This window comes from Phragmites australis, chromosome 24 (assembly GCF_958298935.1).
Source record: "Phragmites australis chromosome 24, lpPhrAust1.1, whole genome shotgun sequence".
Classification (NCBI taxonomy): domain Eukaryota; kingdom Viridiplantae; phylum Streptophyta; class Magnoliopsida; order Poales; family Poaceae; genus Phragmites; species Phragmites australis.
In genome coordinates this window covers 6,102,171-6,119,408 of record NC_084944.1, presented here as the reverse complement: position 1 = coordinate 6,119,408, position 17,238 = coordinate 6,102,171, and the positions used below count along the sequence as shown (strand labels likewise).

The 17,238-nt window shown below is 41.9% G+C and overlaps 1 protein-coding gene across 2 annotated transcripts; it reads left to right on the top strand.

Annotated features, from left to right (window-relative positions):
• The first annotated feature begins 6,825 nt into the window (after positions 1–6,825).
• LOC133907750 (nucleolin 2-like) lies at positions 6,826–13,462 on the top strand. 2 transcript variants are annotated; one of them, XM_062349832.1, is made up of 20 exons: positions 6,826–6,935; positions 7,304–7,404; positions 7,529–7,674; positions 8,365–8,457; positions 8,525–8,755; positions 10,123–10,224; positions 10,331–10,423; positions 10,507–10,665; positions 10,745–10,804; positions 10,930–11,019; positions 11,095–11,226; positions 11,336–11,431; positions 11,569–11,631; positions 11,723–11,814; positions 11,892–12,009; positions 12,180–12,268; positions 12,398–12,488; positions 12,614–12,705; positions 12,814–13,106; positions 13,234–13,462. In XM_062349832.1, exons 2-20 carry the CDS (start codon positions 7,323–7,325, stop codon positions 13,260–13,262), a joined length of 2,151 nt encoding a protein of 716 aa, XP_062205816.1. In that variant the 5' UTR covers positions 6,826–6,935; positions 7,304–7,322; the 3' UTR covers positions 13,263–13,462. The 2 variants fall into 2 exon arrangements, with proteins under 2 accessions (XP_062205816.1, XP_062205817.1); XM_062349833.1 differs by lacking the exon at positions 6,826–6,935 and adding an exon at positions 7,214–7,235.
• Positions 13,463–17,238: the final 3,776 nt, after the last annotated feature.

The following is a 17,238-nucleotide window of genomic DNA, read 5'->3' as shown; positions in this document are numbered from 1 at the left end:
GGGTGACGGTGGCGGATTCGACAACAGGGAGCTACCGGAGACGGTGAAAGAGGGTGGGGCGGGGCAGGGGCGAGCACGCCGAGAGTCATCGGAGGTGAGTAAGAAGGAGAGACGGGTGGCGGGGAGCACGTCGAGGGAGCCAGAGCCGAAGATGGAGGTGGAGGCGGAGGCGAGCGGAGGTGGCAACAGAGGCTTATCGTTTAGCTATCGCAATTCACGTGCACGATGTCTGGGCGTGCAAATTAGCATGCCCCAACTCGATGCCTGCGTGGGCCTTCTGCCGTGCACCTTAGCCCACACTGCTGAGTTGCTGCACCTGTGCACCTGGGCCAGAGCCTCCACTCGGCTTGCCGCCTATGGGCCACCTTGCCAGCATCGCTCCTGCCAGCACCGCTCTTGCCAGCTCACGTGGGCTGGTGCACCTTCCAGCCTAACAAGACACGCCCACCATGTGATACTCACATGTATGTGCCTCTTTTTTTTATTAGGATTTTTGACTTTGGAACACTAATAAAGTATGATTTGGTTCATACCACACCGCACTCTATGTTTTTGTCTCAGCCGCACTGTGAATATGTGGTTTTTTCTGTAGGACACTGTTTCAATTAAAATAAGCATTTTCAGCTGACAAAGTGAGAGAGTAGTCTCAAAATAACACAAATGCACTTGGTCCCACCATTTTGACTAGCAGGGCCCACACGTCAGTGGGTGGACAAAGGGATAAAGCTAGCTGGCTTTGTGTGGGCGTGAGGCATTCAGAGAGAGAGGGAGAGAGACTGGAGGGGAGAGTGACCAGGGAGGAGCGGCCGGGTGAGAGGAGGGAGCCGGTGGACATGATGGCAACCGGGAGAGATGGCCAGGAGGCGGTGGCTCGGGCCAGCGGTGGCGCGGGCCAGCGGCGTGAGGGCGGCTTGGTGGTGCAAGATGTAGAGCGTGGCGGCGGCAACGGCCGGGACTAGCCGTCTGCCAAGCTCACCCAGCGCTGCTGTCATCCGCCGACCTCTAAGCTCTATGCTGCAGCACGAAGAAAGGCCTCGACGCCGGGGCACGCCCGAGGGAGAGAGGAGCCGGGGTGGGGAGTGTTGACATGGATTTTAGCCTAAACTTAAATATATGCAATATTTAATAAAATAATGGCTAAAATCCATTTGAATATGAACTAAATGGACAATTCAAAATAATCATGCCTCAAAAAAGGAGATTAATATAATCTAGCATCGTCAGCAAAATATGGGTGCGTCAAAAATATTATGGTTGTCTCAAAATAAGAAAGAAAAATTATGCATGGTGGTCAAAGCGTGCGCGCGTCCGTATGTAGTAGCTACATGTGAATACGGCTTGTTCTGAAGACTACACGGCACATCGGCAAACCTCCGTGTATGTATAGACATATCTACGTGAAGCAAGTATTTCTTCGTCTAATTAATTAATTAGTCGATTCGAATGATGAAACACATATGTTCTGACACATATGTAGATCAAGTGAGAATAAAACAAAGGAAAGAAAAGAAATCGGAATCAGCTGAGAAGTGATTGGCTGATCCATAGGTTAAGTGATTGCATGCATGCATGTATAGGCATTCCTGTACTACTTTTCTCGCATGTATGAGGAATGGCCAGCATATTAATTGAAAGAGGTTTACATCTCCTAATTACTCTCCCCGAGAACTAATTAGCCAAGTTATCTTTTGATTAACCAATTGAGATGACCCACACGTCAGCCATACATAGTCCAAAGTGCATGACAAAATGCTCAACTGAATGAAAAGTACCTGCTGCCACGTCGCTGAAGAAACGACGCTCGCGTGAGGCATGACTGCATGCAGGGTGGAATAGATTATCTGCTCCCTTAATTACGTAATTTAGGCCCACACTCCAACCAAAGCAAACAGGATGTGCTGCTCTTTTCGATTAGTTAGCAAATAAATAAAAAGGAGAGAGAATGGATGACCTAAGCAAGGAGATTAGCCAATAAACAAAGGAGAGAGTTGCCGGTCAAATAAAAATCTGCACGTCCATGGCCTGCACGGACTGCACGGGAGTTGCAAACCGCCCATTGCTCCTGCTCTATAAATACCAGGGGAGCAGTACATGCGAGAGGGGAGACAAGAGTGAGCACGCATATACTGAAAGGCTGCCGGCTTCAAAGCACACAGTAGAAACTTTGCAGCGAGGGAACACTCGAGAGAGAAGAGAGTCCAGGAGGGGAGCGTGCAGGGAGAAAGTTGCCGTGCGCGCAAAGGTATTGGACAAGATGACGCTCTTCCCTCTTCGCCGTCCTCTGATTTGGTCTGTTGATACAAATCAAGGAGCTAGCTATCCTACTCCCTCCACTTTGTTGGTTTCTTGTTCTCGCCTCACTCTGATTTGGTCTCTTGATACAAATCAAGAGCAGACACAAAAACCTCATTCGCTGGTTTGATCCATTAATACAAATCACGTATGATGATATAATACCACGATGGAAAGAGCCTTATTTCTTCGTTTCGGTCTTTTGATACGAATCAAGAACAAGTGCTGCAAAAATCATCTTTTAAAAGCCAACTAAAATACGCTTTGGCTGCACTCCGCGTATGGGTTCTGTGATCATCACAAATATCTACCATGAGTAGTAGCTGGCGTTGCCAAAATCATACAAGAAATTGCATCGGTTTTGGTAACGTTACTGGAAGGGATAAATCTTGCGCTCCTCTGCATATAGCAGAATCTATAATCCTATCTTGCTTAACACGTTTAGCACGTGGTTCCATGATCAAGAATTTCACACCAAAGTAACAGCATGGGTGTAGATAATAAACAAATAATCTATCACATTTACTTTACGACCATTGCATGGTTATTGACGTAGAAAAATAGTAAACCTTATCATATTGTTTCGTGCACACGTGCACGACATCATTTAGGGTCATGTCATGCGAATAGCAGAGGTGAATAATCACACATCTAAGTTGAGCAAAATAAACAAGCTCCATTACAGTACTACGTTCTGCACATGCAGCATCCATCAGAAGTTGGCACTTGCTAGCTTACTCTACGCACAGGTTCTTTACCGAAGAATACCTGCCATGGGTAGAAGCGAGCAATCTTAAAATCATACAAGAAAAAATGCTTTGGTTTGTGTTACACCATGCATGCATATGCACATACCACGCTAGTAAACAAGCTAGGAAAACAAAACAAATCGCATACGTGCTGCATGCATAATAAATCGTATCGATTGGTCATCGCCGAATACATCATGTCCAGAAATATATTTCAGGTGTTACATATATGCCAGTCTGCTCCGCACATGGGTCCTTTCTTTGATGGATACCTGTCACGAGCGATGGTATAGAATTGGCAAAATCAACAAACTGCATCACTTAGCATTCTGCGCATGAGCACTTGCATCATGTCACTGATTGTAGTTTCTCATTTATGCTCAGCTCATGGGGTCTTTCTACACAAATACCATGTCACGAGTTCCAACATCTGCTTAGCAAAATTAACAGACAATGGACCTCGTCAAATCGCATGCACTCTGTATATGTGCATCATATTAGTCATTAATCATGCCATGTCATAATGATATCTAACACGGGTGGATAAATCATACATCTCCGCTGAGCCAAAGTTAAACAAACTAATTATGTGTTGCATCCCTGGGAAATCGAGCAACACCATGTTTAAAACAACTGAAATGCTTCATGCTAGTTGTGCTTCGCAGATGGGTTCTCTCTGAATACCATGTCATGAGCTTTCATACAAACTTCGCTGAAATCAATAAACAACTAGGCCTTGTCTGCATTACATGGTACCCATCTGCATGCATACTACCATGATTGATAATCCGAGTGAATCAAACAGATATGAGTGAATCATACGACTCGCTGCATATAGGCCCTAAACATGTCATGCCTACATCGCGGTTTGCTAGACGACTAAAAAATTCTAGTAGTGAAACATATGCATGATGAGATTATGATAAAATCATGCATAAATGCCAAGATAGGTGTATGCATGAGCATCGTGAGAAAATAGACTCAAGTCATGTTGAAATCTAAAGAAAACAGAAAGTTAAATTCTTCGGCAAGCATTCGTCAGGGCGACAATACTGAAGACTTTTCTTTTCTTTTATAGTTTTGTAATAGTCATATGCTGTAATATTTCTCTTATGTTTTTTTATGTTGGAATTCTTAATCAGGGGTTTTCTCTACGGAGATGTAATTAACTAAATTTCTAAGTGAATGTATGAATTTAGGAAGTAATGTACTCGCAATACCTGATGCATTTTATTTTCGTCTATGTTAAATTCGAATTAAACTCAAACTTGTCTCTTTTGACGCGGAGGCGGGTTTCCGCCCGTTTCCCTGCCATTAGGGAGAGAGCCGGGTGGCGCGGTGGAGGGAAGCAGAGCGTGGAGGGGAGATGGCTGGAGAGGAAGGAGATGGCCGGTCGGGCTTCTTGGCGAGAGAAGGCCGACGATGGCCGCAGCGTGGTGGGGCGACAACAGGAGCACGACGCGGCTACCTGGGGCGGCGGCCAGCAGGGCGTCGACGGTGCGCAACACAATGGTCAGTAGAGTCTTCGGTCGGCGATGGCGGCAGCAGGGCTACACCCTTCATCGGCGGTGGCAACCTTCTCATCAGTTGCAGCGAGATACCTTGCGTGGGTAGCAGGCTCGGCAGACACAGGGCGTCGGCGGACACAGGGCGTCGGCGGCCAGCAACACGCCACGGTCTGGTCTCGCTTCTCCTTGCCAGATCTCCCTCGATGACGATGACGATGAGGCTTCAATTGACTGTGGTGGCGAGATCCCAATCGAGCAGACTAACGAAGAGGATAACATGTGGGACCCGCTTGGTAATGAAACAATGAGGAGAAGGGCAACAAAGTTTTTTCACTCATACTATGATTATTTTATTCAACATAGTGTCCTAGAGACTAAGTCATATTTTTGTAGTGTCTGACCGGCAAAATCGACGAGTACAATATGCTAGAGACCAAAACTCACTTTATCAATATCCCAGACAAAAATCCCTTTTTTATTTCGGCCAATACAAGCTAGCTCACGTAATCATGCATTGAGCCACAATTGTTTATTCCCTAATCACTGTGCACACATGCACTTTTTCTTTTTCTTTTATTCCAACACGCACACACATACATCCATACCATCAAATGATCTCAAGATACAATCCTTCTTCACTATATTATAGCATGTATAACTTCCGTGTATGTATCGTAGATTGATCATCCTCACGTGCACCGCTTACAAGTCTGAACAATCACGAGTATGTTGAACATAACAAAAACACAAATATAAACTTACTATCACGAGCATTATCATCATATACATAATGTTGCGTCTTTTTCCAAATTCACAATTATGCAAGTTTTGCTTCTGCCAATTTTTCAGCACATAATCTCATATCCTTTCTGCATATATCTTGCTCCATGTTATACACATTGTTATAACTAACTGAGCATAGCTAAGTTAGTTAAGATTCTTATGTTGAAACCTATCAACTAGATTTGAATCCTAGATTTGCTCACATTTATAAAATAGCTACATATATATCCTTAACACTTGACATCCTATTGTTATAGAGATCAAAAGTTGTACTTCCTTCATAAAAACACTCATTTATATGGTACAAGGCTACATAGGAGAGGATGTACTGTTCCATATCTTGGGTCCACCATCACATGGCTTAACTTCTAGGCTTCAAGTTACCTATAAAATCACCCAAATGCGGGCTATTCAGGGGTTATCACTTCAACTTCCATTATAAGTCCCACAAGTCTTATGCGAGCTTTCCTCGTACATTTACTAGCAGCACCTCAGGGCTGCAATTTGGAATGCTATGACACTTTGAATCAACATCGTGGTATGAGCATCAGCCGACACAGACTCGCCTCAATTCCTATATATCAGTCAACTGAGCCTGGCACTGAGGTCGGTCAGCTAACGCGGGAGGCTTTAATTAGCACAGGGTTAGGGTGAGGTGGTAGGATAGGTTTTGAGGTATTTTTGAGCTTTAAATATATTTTCCTCTCAAACCAGTTGTTTGTTTTGGAATCCATTTGAACCATGGTATTGTTCACAATCAATATAACAAAAAAGATATAATACAAATATGCTTCGAACTATTTGAAATGAACCGACAATTCGAAGTACTATCTCAACAATTCAAATACATTGTTTCAGCCATCCACATACAAAATGCTGGACACGTTATCACGAAATTGTTGAAACAAGTCTTACAAAAATGTTGAAACTCGTAAACTAATGAAAAATGAAAATGTTGAATTAGGTCTTTACAATTGTTAAGTTAGGTTTCACATATTATTGAATCAAGTCTCCTTAACTTTTAGTGCATTGGAAAGACAAAAACGCTATAAACCTAAATACCAAGGATCAGATTGTACCTAGAATAGAAAATTCAAAAAGAAAAATAAAAGAAAGAAAATACGAAAAAGTTAAGCTTCATGGACCAAAGGGGCTGGCCGATATGGATCGGACGGCGAATAGGAGGCCTCCAACTCGGAATTAAATATTTTTTAGTTGTCATCATTTAAGCAAGAAAGATTCAACAACTTTTAATCGACTGTGTGCATAACTTCTATTTAGCCCAAGAAGGCCCAGAGATCCAATATAGCAACTTTTATGTTTCAGTCCCTTACAAATTATATATTTAGATACCTTTGAAGTCAAAGGACTCGACGTCTCGACGAGGACGAGTGCATACTGCAACAGAACATCGTGGGGGCGAAATGCGAAAGTGGCACCTCTCTTTGACTTGGTATAAAAACCGGGCGCCGGTGCCCAAACCCACCCAAAACCCTCCCTCCGGTCCCCGACCCGGCCGGATCCCTAGCCATCCTCCTCCCGCTCCGCCGCCGCTGCTCCCGCCGCAGGTCACCCATCCCTTCTCCTCGCGCCGCGTCCAGTGGTAAGGAACCCCTAACCCCGATTGCTTGGATGAATCGCTCGTTTTGTTCCGCGGGATCGTTGCGTCGCTGCGAGCGCTCGGATTCGGGTGCCTCGCGCTCTCTGATCCGTCCTCTTCATTGCGAATTCGCTTGCTTGCCGCGTGCGTGGTGGAGCGCCAGTAGCAGTTATCATGATGTGTTGATTTTTGTTCGTGTTAATCTATCCACTGCCTTATGTGTACTGACTAATTACCACAGGTAAATTGGGAACTTTCAGTTTTCCAGTATGCTAACATGTGCCTGCAGCCTTTATTATGATGGTAATAAGGGGTGTGCTATATTGTTGTTATTATGCATTATTCTTATTTTAATTCCCATGTTTTGGTAGAGGTTATCTGATACATATTATGGGCAAGTCGAGCAAGAAGTCCGGTGTTGAGGTTGCATCTGCTGCTGCCTCTGTTCCAGACGGGAAATCTGGAAAGAAGGGTAATGTTTTGATAACTGCATTTTTGCAATGGAATCTCTTTTTTATCATGTTTCTGCCTCGTGGCTTCGTATGTAGTTTAGTTGTTCCACGGGTGTTACAATAGTTTTTAATCTGAATGTGCAGGGAAGAGAAATGCGGAAGATGAGATTGAGAAGGCTATCAGCACCAAGAAGCAAAAAACTGTACCTGAAGTGAAGAAGCAGCCCCCTCCGAAGAAGGTTGAGAGCAGCAGTTCTGAGGAGGAGGATTCTTCAGATTCCGAAGAGGAGGTACTTCTGTGTTCCTTTTGGCTTGCTGACATTCTTGTGATCATGCGTCTCCTTTCATTGAATTTTGAATATATATGTCTGAACTCTGAAGATTGGTTTGCTTTATGTCATAATAGATTGCACGATAAGTCTACTGTATTGTTTTCTAGTGTTATTGTTCTCTGCACCCTGTTGTTTGATTTTATTTTCTTCGCTAATACTTTTAAGAGTTAAGAGTTTACAGTTACGTTGAAATCATACTTCTCCATTTAGTGTTGTAGTTGGCTTATTGAACATGTGGGACAATTTTTGGTGCTATTCTTTAAATAAGTAATTGCAACAAAAATCTCTATGCCATCAAGTCAAAACATAAACCATTGAGACTAGCACTCATTGGTATCTATATGCCATCAAGTCAAAACATCTAACATTGAGATTTGACATCCATTGGTTATTAGATGTTTGCATTCTAGTTTCGTGCTTTTAGTATCTGAGTTGTCAATAGCAATGCTGTTCGAAAAACCCTCATGGTTTTGTTTTTGGCTTTGCTGTGTTCTGTAATGCAAAGAAAATTATTTAACATCAGGGCCTCTGTTTTGTTGTAGTTCTCTCGGGCTTAATGGGAAACTAGTATATAAAGTGTACACGGAGGGAAATTCGCTGTCCTTTTAATTTTTATTGGAAACTTCTAACTAGAAAAAATCTTTGCAGGTTAAGGTCCAGCCAAAGAAGGTTGTCCAACCTAAGAAAGGTACACAACCTCCTAAACAGGAGTCCAGTGATGATAGCTCATCATCTGATGATGTAAGGATTATTCACTTTCTATTGGGGTCTTTTTACGAAGGTTATACTTATTTTTCCTTCAATTAAGGAACCTTCAAAAAAACCTGTTACCCCTTCAATTAAACCCCTGGCTGCCAGTAGCAGCAGCAGTGATGACAGCAGTGACAGTGATGAGAGCAGCTCTGATGAGGAACCTGCAAAGAAGCCTGCTGCCCCTTCAAAGAAGCCTATTGCAGTGGTTAACAATGGTTCCAAAAAGGTCAAGTCCGACAGCAGCAGCTCTGACAGTAGCTCGGATGAGGAATCTGACGAGGATGAAGTAAGTATTTATTTCCTACTTTATCTTCAAAGGTGAAGCTCAATTTTTTTTTCATACTCTTGGTCCTCCCAACCTACCTTTGTTCGTGTGCTCATGCTGTGTAAACTATAAATTGTGAGCTTTTGTGGTCCGTTATCCTGTATGTATCATCGGTTGTTTCTTTCCCTTGTTGGACTTGCTGTAGTATGGAAAGACTACCTTTTTCATAAATATTGTGCTTACTATGCTCCAGGTTTTGTTTCATTCACACGCCTGCTACCTCTGAAACACCGACACTTAAAGAAGACACCGTGTTCGTATCGGATACTGTATCCAATACCGATACGCACCGGATACTCGCTGGATACGTATCTGACAAGTATCCAAAAAAATTATTATGTAAATTCCGGATACACAACTGGATCTCTGATACTTTGGGGATACGGCCTAGCCCATTTGCACCCGCATGACCTAACAAGTCGTCCACAGTCCCGCACGCTAGCCGCCACCTGCAGTCCCCCACGCCTCCTTCTCGCAAAGTTGCCCGCATGCCAGCACACTAGTCACCACCTGCCGCCCACACACCGCACGCACGCCAGCAGCCGCCCGCGACACCCTCCCAGACACGGCGGCGAGTTCCTCTTTGGCTCTCCCCCTTTTTAGATTAATTGGTTAACAAAATTGGCTAGTGGTTATGATTCATATGAAGTGGAAACAGTTTTGCAGTTGTGAAGACGACAAAGCAAATTAGTGTTGGTATTGCATAATTTGAACAACCTTTTGTCATTTCCTATGCAAATTACTGATGAGTTAAATCTAGGCATATGCTCTAGTTTGATAGAACATGTTGGCAATAGTTGCCTCTGAGTGATTTAGATAATATAAACATGCACTGCAAACTTATTATTGTTTTTTTTAAAGTAAAATGTATCCGCATAATGGGTTTCCTAGGAAAATGACGAATCCCTGTATCCGTATCGGTGATGACAAGTCTGCTATGAGTTAAATGATGCACCTTGTGCCCCCCCCCCCCCCCCCCAAAAGAGGTTAAATTAAATAATATGTTTAAGTACTCAATGTCCTAAGAAGACAAAGAGCTATGGTGTCTACAGTTTGCTAAATTAATGTGTACAAAAGCCAATTTAATGTGGATAATTCTTTCTGTTTCTTTGTAAAATTCAACAATGTTGAGCTTCATATGTTCAAATGGGAAAGAGAACGAAACACATATTATGCTAGATACAAGTTCTGCGCTAATGTACAATCAGACACCACTGGCTCCGTAATTTCTACACGGGGTCACTGCAGCCACTAATATTGAATGAAGTGTTCCTAAAGTTCTTTTTGCCTGATTTAACTGACATTTGTTGCACTTTCTTGCTTTTCAGAAGCCTGCTGCTCAATTAAAGAAGCCTGCAGCTGCCTCTGTTCAGAAGAAAACCCAAGAGTCTGATAACTCTGACAGTGATTTTGATGATGATTCAGATGAGGTAAGTAGATTCATATTGTCCATTGATTTTGCCGAGTATCTTTCATAGTTGTTCTTTGTCAATAGTAATTTGTTAGTCTTAGTCCCGACACAAACAATATTTGCAGGATATGCCTGCTAAAGCTCCAGTAGCAGCCAAGAAAAAGGAAGAATCCAGCGACAGTTCTGATTCTGAGAGTGATTCTGACTCTGAGGATGAGGTAGTCACCTTACTACAGAAGTTGCATAGAAGTTTCAAACTTCATTACCTTCTAATGCAGCTACACTTTCTATTGACCTACAGAATAACAATGTTAAAACAGTACAGCCTGCCAAGGCTGCTCCTTCTAAACAGAGGGAAGAATCTAGTGATAGCTCAGAAGAATCTAGTGATAGCTCAGAATCTGACTCATCTGATAGCTCAGAATCTGACTCATCCGAGTCAGAGTCAGATTCTGATGAAGTATGTGTTACTATATCTCTTCACTTTTAGTAACCTTTTATTGTGCAATATTTAAAATTCTTCTCCATTGTCTTTACAGCCTGAAAAACCTACTATCCCTGCAAAAAGGCCTCTAGCAACAGTTAAGAAGAATGAACAAGTATGCTCTCTCTCTTGTTAATCCTTGACTCATAACATGTATACTTTTGAGTTTTAGTAGTCTATGCTATTATACATGTGATTATTTTGTTGCGACTCAATAGAAACTTCTTTTTTTCTCTGCAGTCAGATGATGAATCTGATGATAGTTCCGGTGATAGTTCTGATGATAGTTCTGATGAAAGTGATGTGGAGCCTCCACAAAAGAAGCTTAAGGTACTGATTTTTTCTTGTCCACTCTTCCTCTTGATGATTTTGTTTCACACATTAGCTGTTTCTTGTGTCTGCAAGGATTATGCTCCTTCTAGTGCTGCAAAGCCTGCCACTAAGGTTTCCAAGAAAGAAAGCAGTAGTGGTGAAGATGATGATGACAGTTCAGAAGACAGCTCTGATGGTGATAGCCATAAAGAAGTTCAATCAAAGGTTGTCTGAATATTCTCAGATGCCTGGATTTTTTCTCTAATAAACATACAGGTGCTGTGATTTTTCTTTAACTATCTTAACCTGTTTATGCCCTTTGAAAAAACTACAGCAAAAACCAAAAGCAGAAGACAGCAGCAGCTCTGAATCTTCTGAAGAAGATGGTGACAAGGAAAGTGACAAATCTGTTAAAATTCCCATGAAAAAGGTCAGGCTTTTGAAGGTTTTCATAGTTTTTCATTCTTTCATAAAGGCAATGATTATAACTAAGCATAAGTCTTAGCTTACGACATTGTTCTATGCATCTCTTTTAGCCGGGATAGTAACAGTTTCTTTAATGCTCAGGGAACTTTGGTAGACAACTCTCTTACTTCAGCACATTCTGCGAAAAAAATGGCACAGAACGAAGTATTCTACTATCTTACACCCTTACTTCTTTATTTTGACTGTTTCACAATTAATTGATGTTTAACAACCGTCTTTTCCTTATTTTTTGCAGCCCAAAACTCCTGCCAGCAACCAAAGTCAGGCTACTGGGTCAAAGACACTTTTTGTTGGGAATTTATCGTACAATATAGAGCATGAACAAGTGTAAGTTCGTGAAATGTGTTAATTTCCTTCTTTTTTGAAATGTGTGGCTACTAACCTCATTTGTCCACATCCTGTAGTAAGCAATTTTTTGAGGAGGCTGGTGAGGTTGTTGATATTCGTTTGGCTACTTTCGAAGATGGGAGCTTCAGGGGTTTTGGACATGTTGAATTCGCTACAGCTGAAGTTGCTCAGAAGGTGAACCAGCTGCTTGATTTTTTATTTATTTGTGATCTATGAAGCTTAGTTGAACTGTTAAAAAAGCAGTGCATTTAACTGCCATCAAAGTCTATTTGATGTCTACATTTTCTGACACTCAGCGAAGCATTGTAATTTTTTGGTAATAAATTGTTCCGTTTCATTTCTAGGCACTCGAATTTGCTGGTCATGACCTGATGGGACGGCCGGTCAGGCTTGATCTGGCTATCGAGAGGGGTGCATACACTCCTGGCAGCGGGTGATTCTCTATCCCATTATGCGTGGTGATGGTCTTCTAGGGAATGTTTTTATATATTTTATTTGAAAAGTCTACTCATTATTACCGACTACTCTATCAGTATGGCTTTAATTTCTGTGTATTGCTCAGGAGGGACAGTAGTTCTTTCAAGAAGTCTGCTCAAAGGTCAGGCAACACTGTGTTTATTAAAGGCTTTGATAGATCTCTTGGAGCGGATCAGGTTATATGAAGTTCCTATTGCCATCCTTGTGTATCTGCTTTGTGGAATCTGACTGGATCTAAGGTGTACTTTTAGTGTTGTGCTCATGTCTCTTTATATTACCTCTAACGGGATTTCTTTGCCAGATCCGAAGCTCTCTTGAAGAACATTTTAGCTCATGTGGTGAGATTACACGAATTTCAATTCCAAAGGATCATGATACTGGTGAAAGCAAAGGGTCAGTTGGCGTTCCACAGAAATGTTTGAGAATCATGTTGTTTCAAAATGTTCCCATCTGCAAAGGTTCTATTCTTGTTGCTGACAGAGGCTTTGCTTGGTTTTGCAGGATGGCATACATGGATTTTAAGGACCAGGATTCCTTGTCTAAAGCTTATGAGCTGACTGGATCTGATCTTGGTGGCTTCAACTTGTATGTTGATGAAGCGAAGCCTAGACCTGATAACAACAGAGATGGTGGCTTCAGTGGTGACAGGCGTGGTGGTTTCAGTGGAAGAGGATGGAGTGACATAGGCTGTGGACGTGATGGAGGCCGTGGACGCGGAAGAGGAGGAAGGGGTGACAGAGGCCGTGGAGGCCGGGGTACGCCTTACAGGCAGAACCCTGGTACAGTTAGTACAGGTAACCTTGTTACATCTGCAAACTATCTAGATTTATTTGTTTTAGTCACTTATTTTCCCTTTTATCATCAGAATTACGTTTGCTGGGTTCGCTTGATTTGGAATTGCTGTTACATCTTATTATGCAGGAAAGAAGACAACATTCGGTGACGACTGAGTGAAGATTGAGCTTAGGCGCGCACAATCTCCCCTCCGACGTTTATAGTGAAAAATGTGAACGCTACTATATTATACCCTTAGACTGTTTTCTTCTGCTATCTGTTCTATTGGAGGCCGTGCTGGTTTCTTTGCCCGGCAATTTTGAATATTTTCGAACCTTTTTTGACATTTAGAGTTATTAAACATGGCAAGTGCGCATATTGTGTTTTTTGTCTATGTAATCGTTTTCGTAGTATGGTTTTGTGGAATACATTTCAGGGCAATTGAACCCAAACTTGGCGTGGCCAAGAAGGTCGCGCGAGCCCCGGTCGGTACCTCTGCGGACACAATGACACCTGACCAGAAACAGCACACTTTGTCAGCCAACATGGGCGTGCCGTACAGCGCTCCATGGCTGCGCGGGGTAAGGGTAAAGATGTTCAAATGGGTCAATCGAGTCGGCTCGGTACGGGTCCAACTCGGCACGGTCCTAAATCGGCATGGCCCGATTGATCCATTTATTGTTACGGACCGTGCCGTGCCGAGTTGTCGGCTCACGGCACGGCCCAACTGTCACTGTGCTGTGCCGGGTTGGCCCACGGCACGGTCGGCACGACGGGCCCGATCGGCACAGTGGAGGCACGACGGGCCAGGTCGGCACGGAAAGTCACGACGGGCCCGGCTGGCACGGTGGAGGCACGTTCGGCCCGTCAGCACTCCGAAAAATAGGAAAAAAATCAAAAATAATAGCTAAAAAAATCCAAAAAAACAATAAAAATATAGAAAATAAATACATAAGATCTTTATTGATTGGTTGCCTCGTTAAAAACCTTTCTACTATAAGGAAAAAAGAGTACAACCTACGATTATGCTCCGAAAATTACATGTTTTCATTAGAAACCCCATAATTTTGCTTGCAATATTTAATATGCTTCTTCAAATGTCCCGTTTCATTTGGAGATCTGGCACCTATTTCTTTGCTGCATATATTACACTTAGCAAATCTTACCTGTTCCCCGTTAATTTCTCTGAAGACCTTTTCAAAATATTGTCACACCCATGACCATGCACTCGAGTTCTCGGCGTCTTGATCCATGAATTGAAATATGGAATTGGTTTCTTGATGACTTGATGTGAAGTGGCTACTGGCTACTTAACTAGCAACTAGGAAAAGAGATATGGGTGGCTGATGAGATTACATAGAGTTTGAGATGGAATAGATGGTATTTATAGGCCACGATGAGAGGAGAGGTGGGTGGGGGTGGGGCCGTGGGGGTTATTTTAAAAAAAATAAACAAAAAACATGAATAAAATAAAAAAACATAGAAATAATAGGGGCACATGATTAATTCTAAAAATGAGCTTTATTGATAGGTTGTCTCATTAAAAACCTTTCTAGCAAAGGAAAAAAGAGTACAACCTAGCTCAAAAAATTTAAAATTACACGTTCTCATCAGCATCTAGATACAAATTTTGGGATGATTCTTCAAGCTCAGTATTTTCTGCAGTGTGTTGCATTCGTGCTTCAGCTTGTTCCCAATCCTTTACTATGGTGAGTATTTCAACCATCTCACTTGACAGATTTGTTCTTCTCTCTTCGATTATCCTTCCTGTAAGACTGAAGGCAGCCTCAGAAGAAACTGTAGATACAGGAACCGTTAACAAATCTCGCGCTAACAGTGAAAGCACTGGATAATTCGTCTTGTGCTCATGCCACCATTGCAGTATGTTGAAGTTTTCTTGTTCGTGGCTGATAACGTCACTGTCGATGAAGGTAGTTAGCTCCCCTCCGGATGTTGGAATTCCGGTGCCCGTAGACGATCGTGACGAAGAGTCTGAACTTCTTGATGAAGAACCTGCACCAAATATTTTCCCTCACGTTGTCGTCTTCTTACTTGTTATGGGTGCTAGTGGAGGTCGTTGCAGGCGAACTCCGTCATACTTTGTTTCATATTTACTATAAACTTCGAATAACTTAGAACAAATATTAGTATAATAATTAGAATAATCATGGCCAAGTGCATCACCTAGAATTGCGAGAACTCTACAGAAAGCTACAATTTTAGCTCTAGGATCTAAAATAAAGGCAAAGACGTACAACAAAGGAATTTCTTTCCAATACTTTAAAAATTTAGATTTCATAGGAACTACACAATCTCTTAGAAGATTGTCATTTTCATAGTTGTTTAAATGAGTAGCAATTTCAACAATATTATGCACTACTAAACAAGATGTTGGATAATAAATTCCTGATAAACTCACAGTTGAATCATAAAAAAATTCAAGAAACTCCAGTATCCTTTCAACAACATACCAATGCGCTTCCGTGAGTAAAGTTTGACCCCTATGCTGATGGTAATGTGTATGAATAAACACACCAAATGTGCTCTTATATGGTATAATATTTTTAAGCATCAAGAAAGTAGAGTTCCATCTCACCGGCATGTCCAGAGCAAACTTACGTGGACGCACACCCATTGCAACACAATACTGTTTATATGCTGTAATTCGTTGGTTAGAGGAGTTCACAAAAGATATTGCAGTACGAAAATCGTCTAAGTATCGCGACAACTTCTTCAAACCGGATTTTACTATAAGATTGATAATATGACAAGCACAACGTTGATGTAACAAGAAAGATTCAGCATAAGTACTAAACAACGGAGTAAGAATATCCATTGCTCTAGAATTTGCACCGGCATTATCTAAAGTGATAGAAAATATTTTATTCGTGAGACCAAAGTCTGCAATTACTTGAGATATTTTTTCAGCAATATTTTCATCGGTATGCGCGTTGTTAATCAAACGAAAACCTATTATTCTCTTTTCTAATTCCCAATCATTATTAACAAAATGAGCAACCACACTAAGATAATCCTCTCTAGCCCTACCTGCCCATATGTCCGAGGTCAAAGCAACTGAAAATGTACATGCTTGCAATATTTCTTTAAGCTTGCTACGACACGTATTGTAGTATTTTATTATATCCCTACTAGTTGTCTGTCTAGAAACATGCGTGAACCTAGGATTATGAGCTTGCTTAATGTAATCTTCAAATGCAACAGACTCACCGATATTGAGTGGTAGATCCGCTCTTTCAATGAAGCGACATAGCTCTTTTCGAGCATTAGCAAAGTCGTACTTCCAATGATGAACAGAGCCGTCGGGGTTGTACTGCAACACCGTCTGCTTCATGGCTGCTCCACTCTTTCGCTTGCAACTTGTGGCGTGCCTCTTCAAGTGCCCCGTTCCACCCGACAGCTTTGCAGATAATTCATTTTTACAAATATAACACCTAGCATACCTGACACTTACCCCATCTTCCTCTTTGTAGATCCTTTCAAAGTCTTGCCAAACTTCGGAAGTACCGACTCTTGATCTTTTAGACCCGGTGCTTGTTAATGTGTGCGCACTTGTAGAGCTTGACGATGGAACTGCTGCTGCATCACCTGGATGTGAACCAACCGGAGGTTTACCGTCGGGTCCATCATCACCTGCAGCACTGGTATCAAAGGGGCCGTAGTCCCCTGTGAGTCCTTGGAGAAAAAAAATCATGATCTATGGATGTATCATGATCATCGGCATCCATGATCAATGTCGAATGACACTACAAAAATTGCAAATATTCAGAGTTAGAAATAATCAAGTAATAAAACTAATAATAAAATAAGACTCAACAACAATGCAAAAAAATCACCAAGATTTCTTCAACTTCAAGATAGCAAGTCAGCAGGATGACGATTTTGGAATTGCTCGGATTTTTTTGCAACAATTCAAACTAATTTTGCCAAATTATCGCTAATTCTCAGGAACTTTGAGACAAGAATGAGATGAGGAAACAAGAGAGAAAATGATGTTGCTGGTGTGGAATGGAAGGGCAAGGTGCTCCTCTATTTATAGGTGAAAAATAGTGATTTTTGTAAATTTTTTTGAATTTTTTGGAGCTCAAACGGTCACAAAACGGCTATAAAATTCAAAAATATCGGGTTAACGGG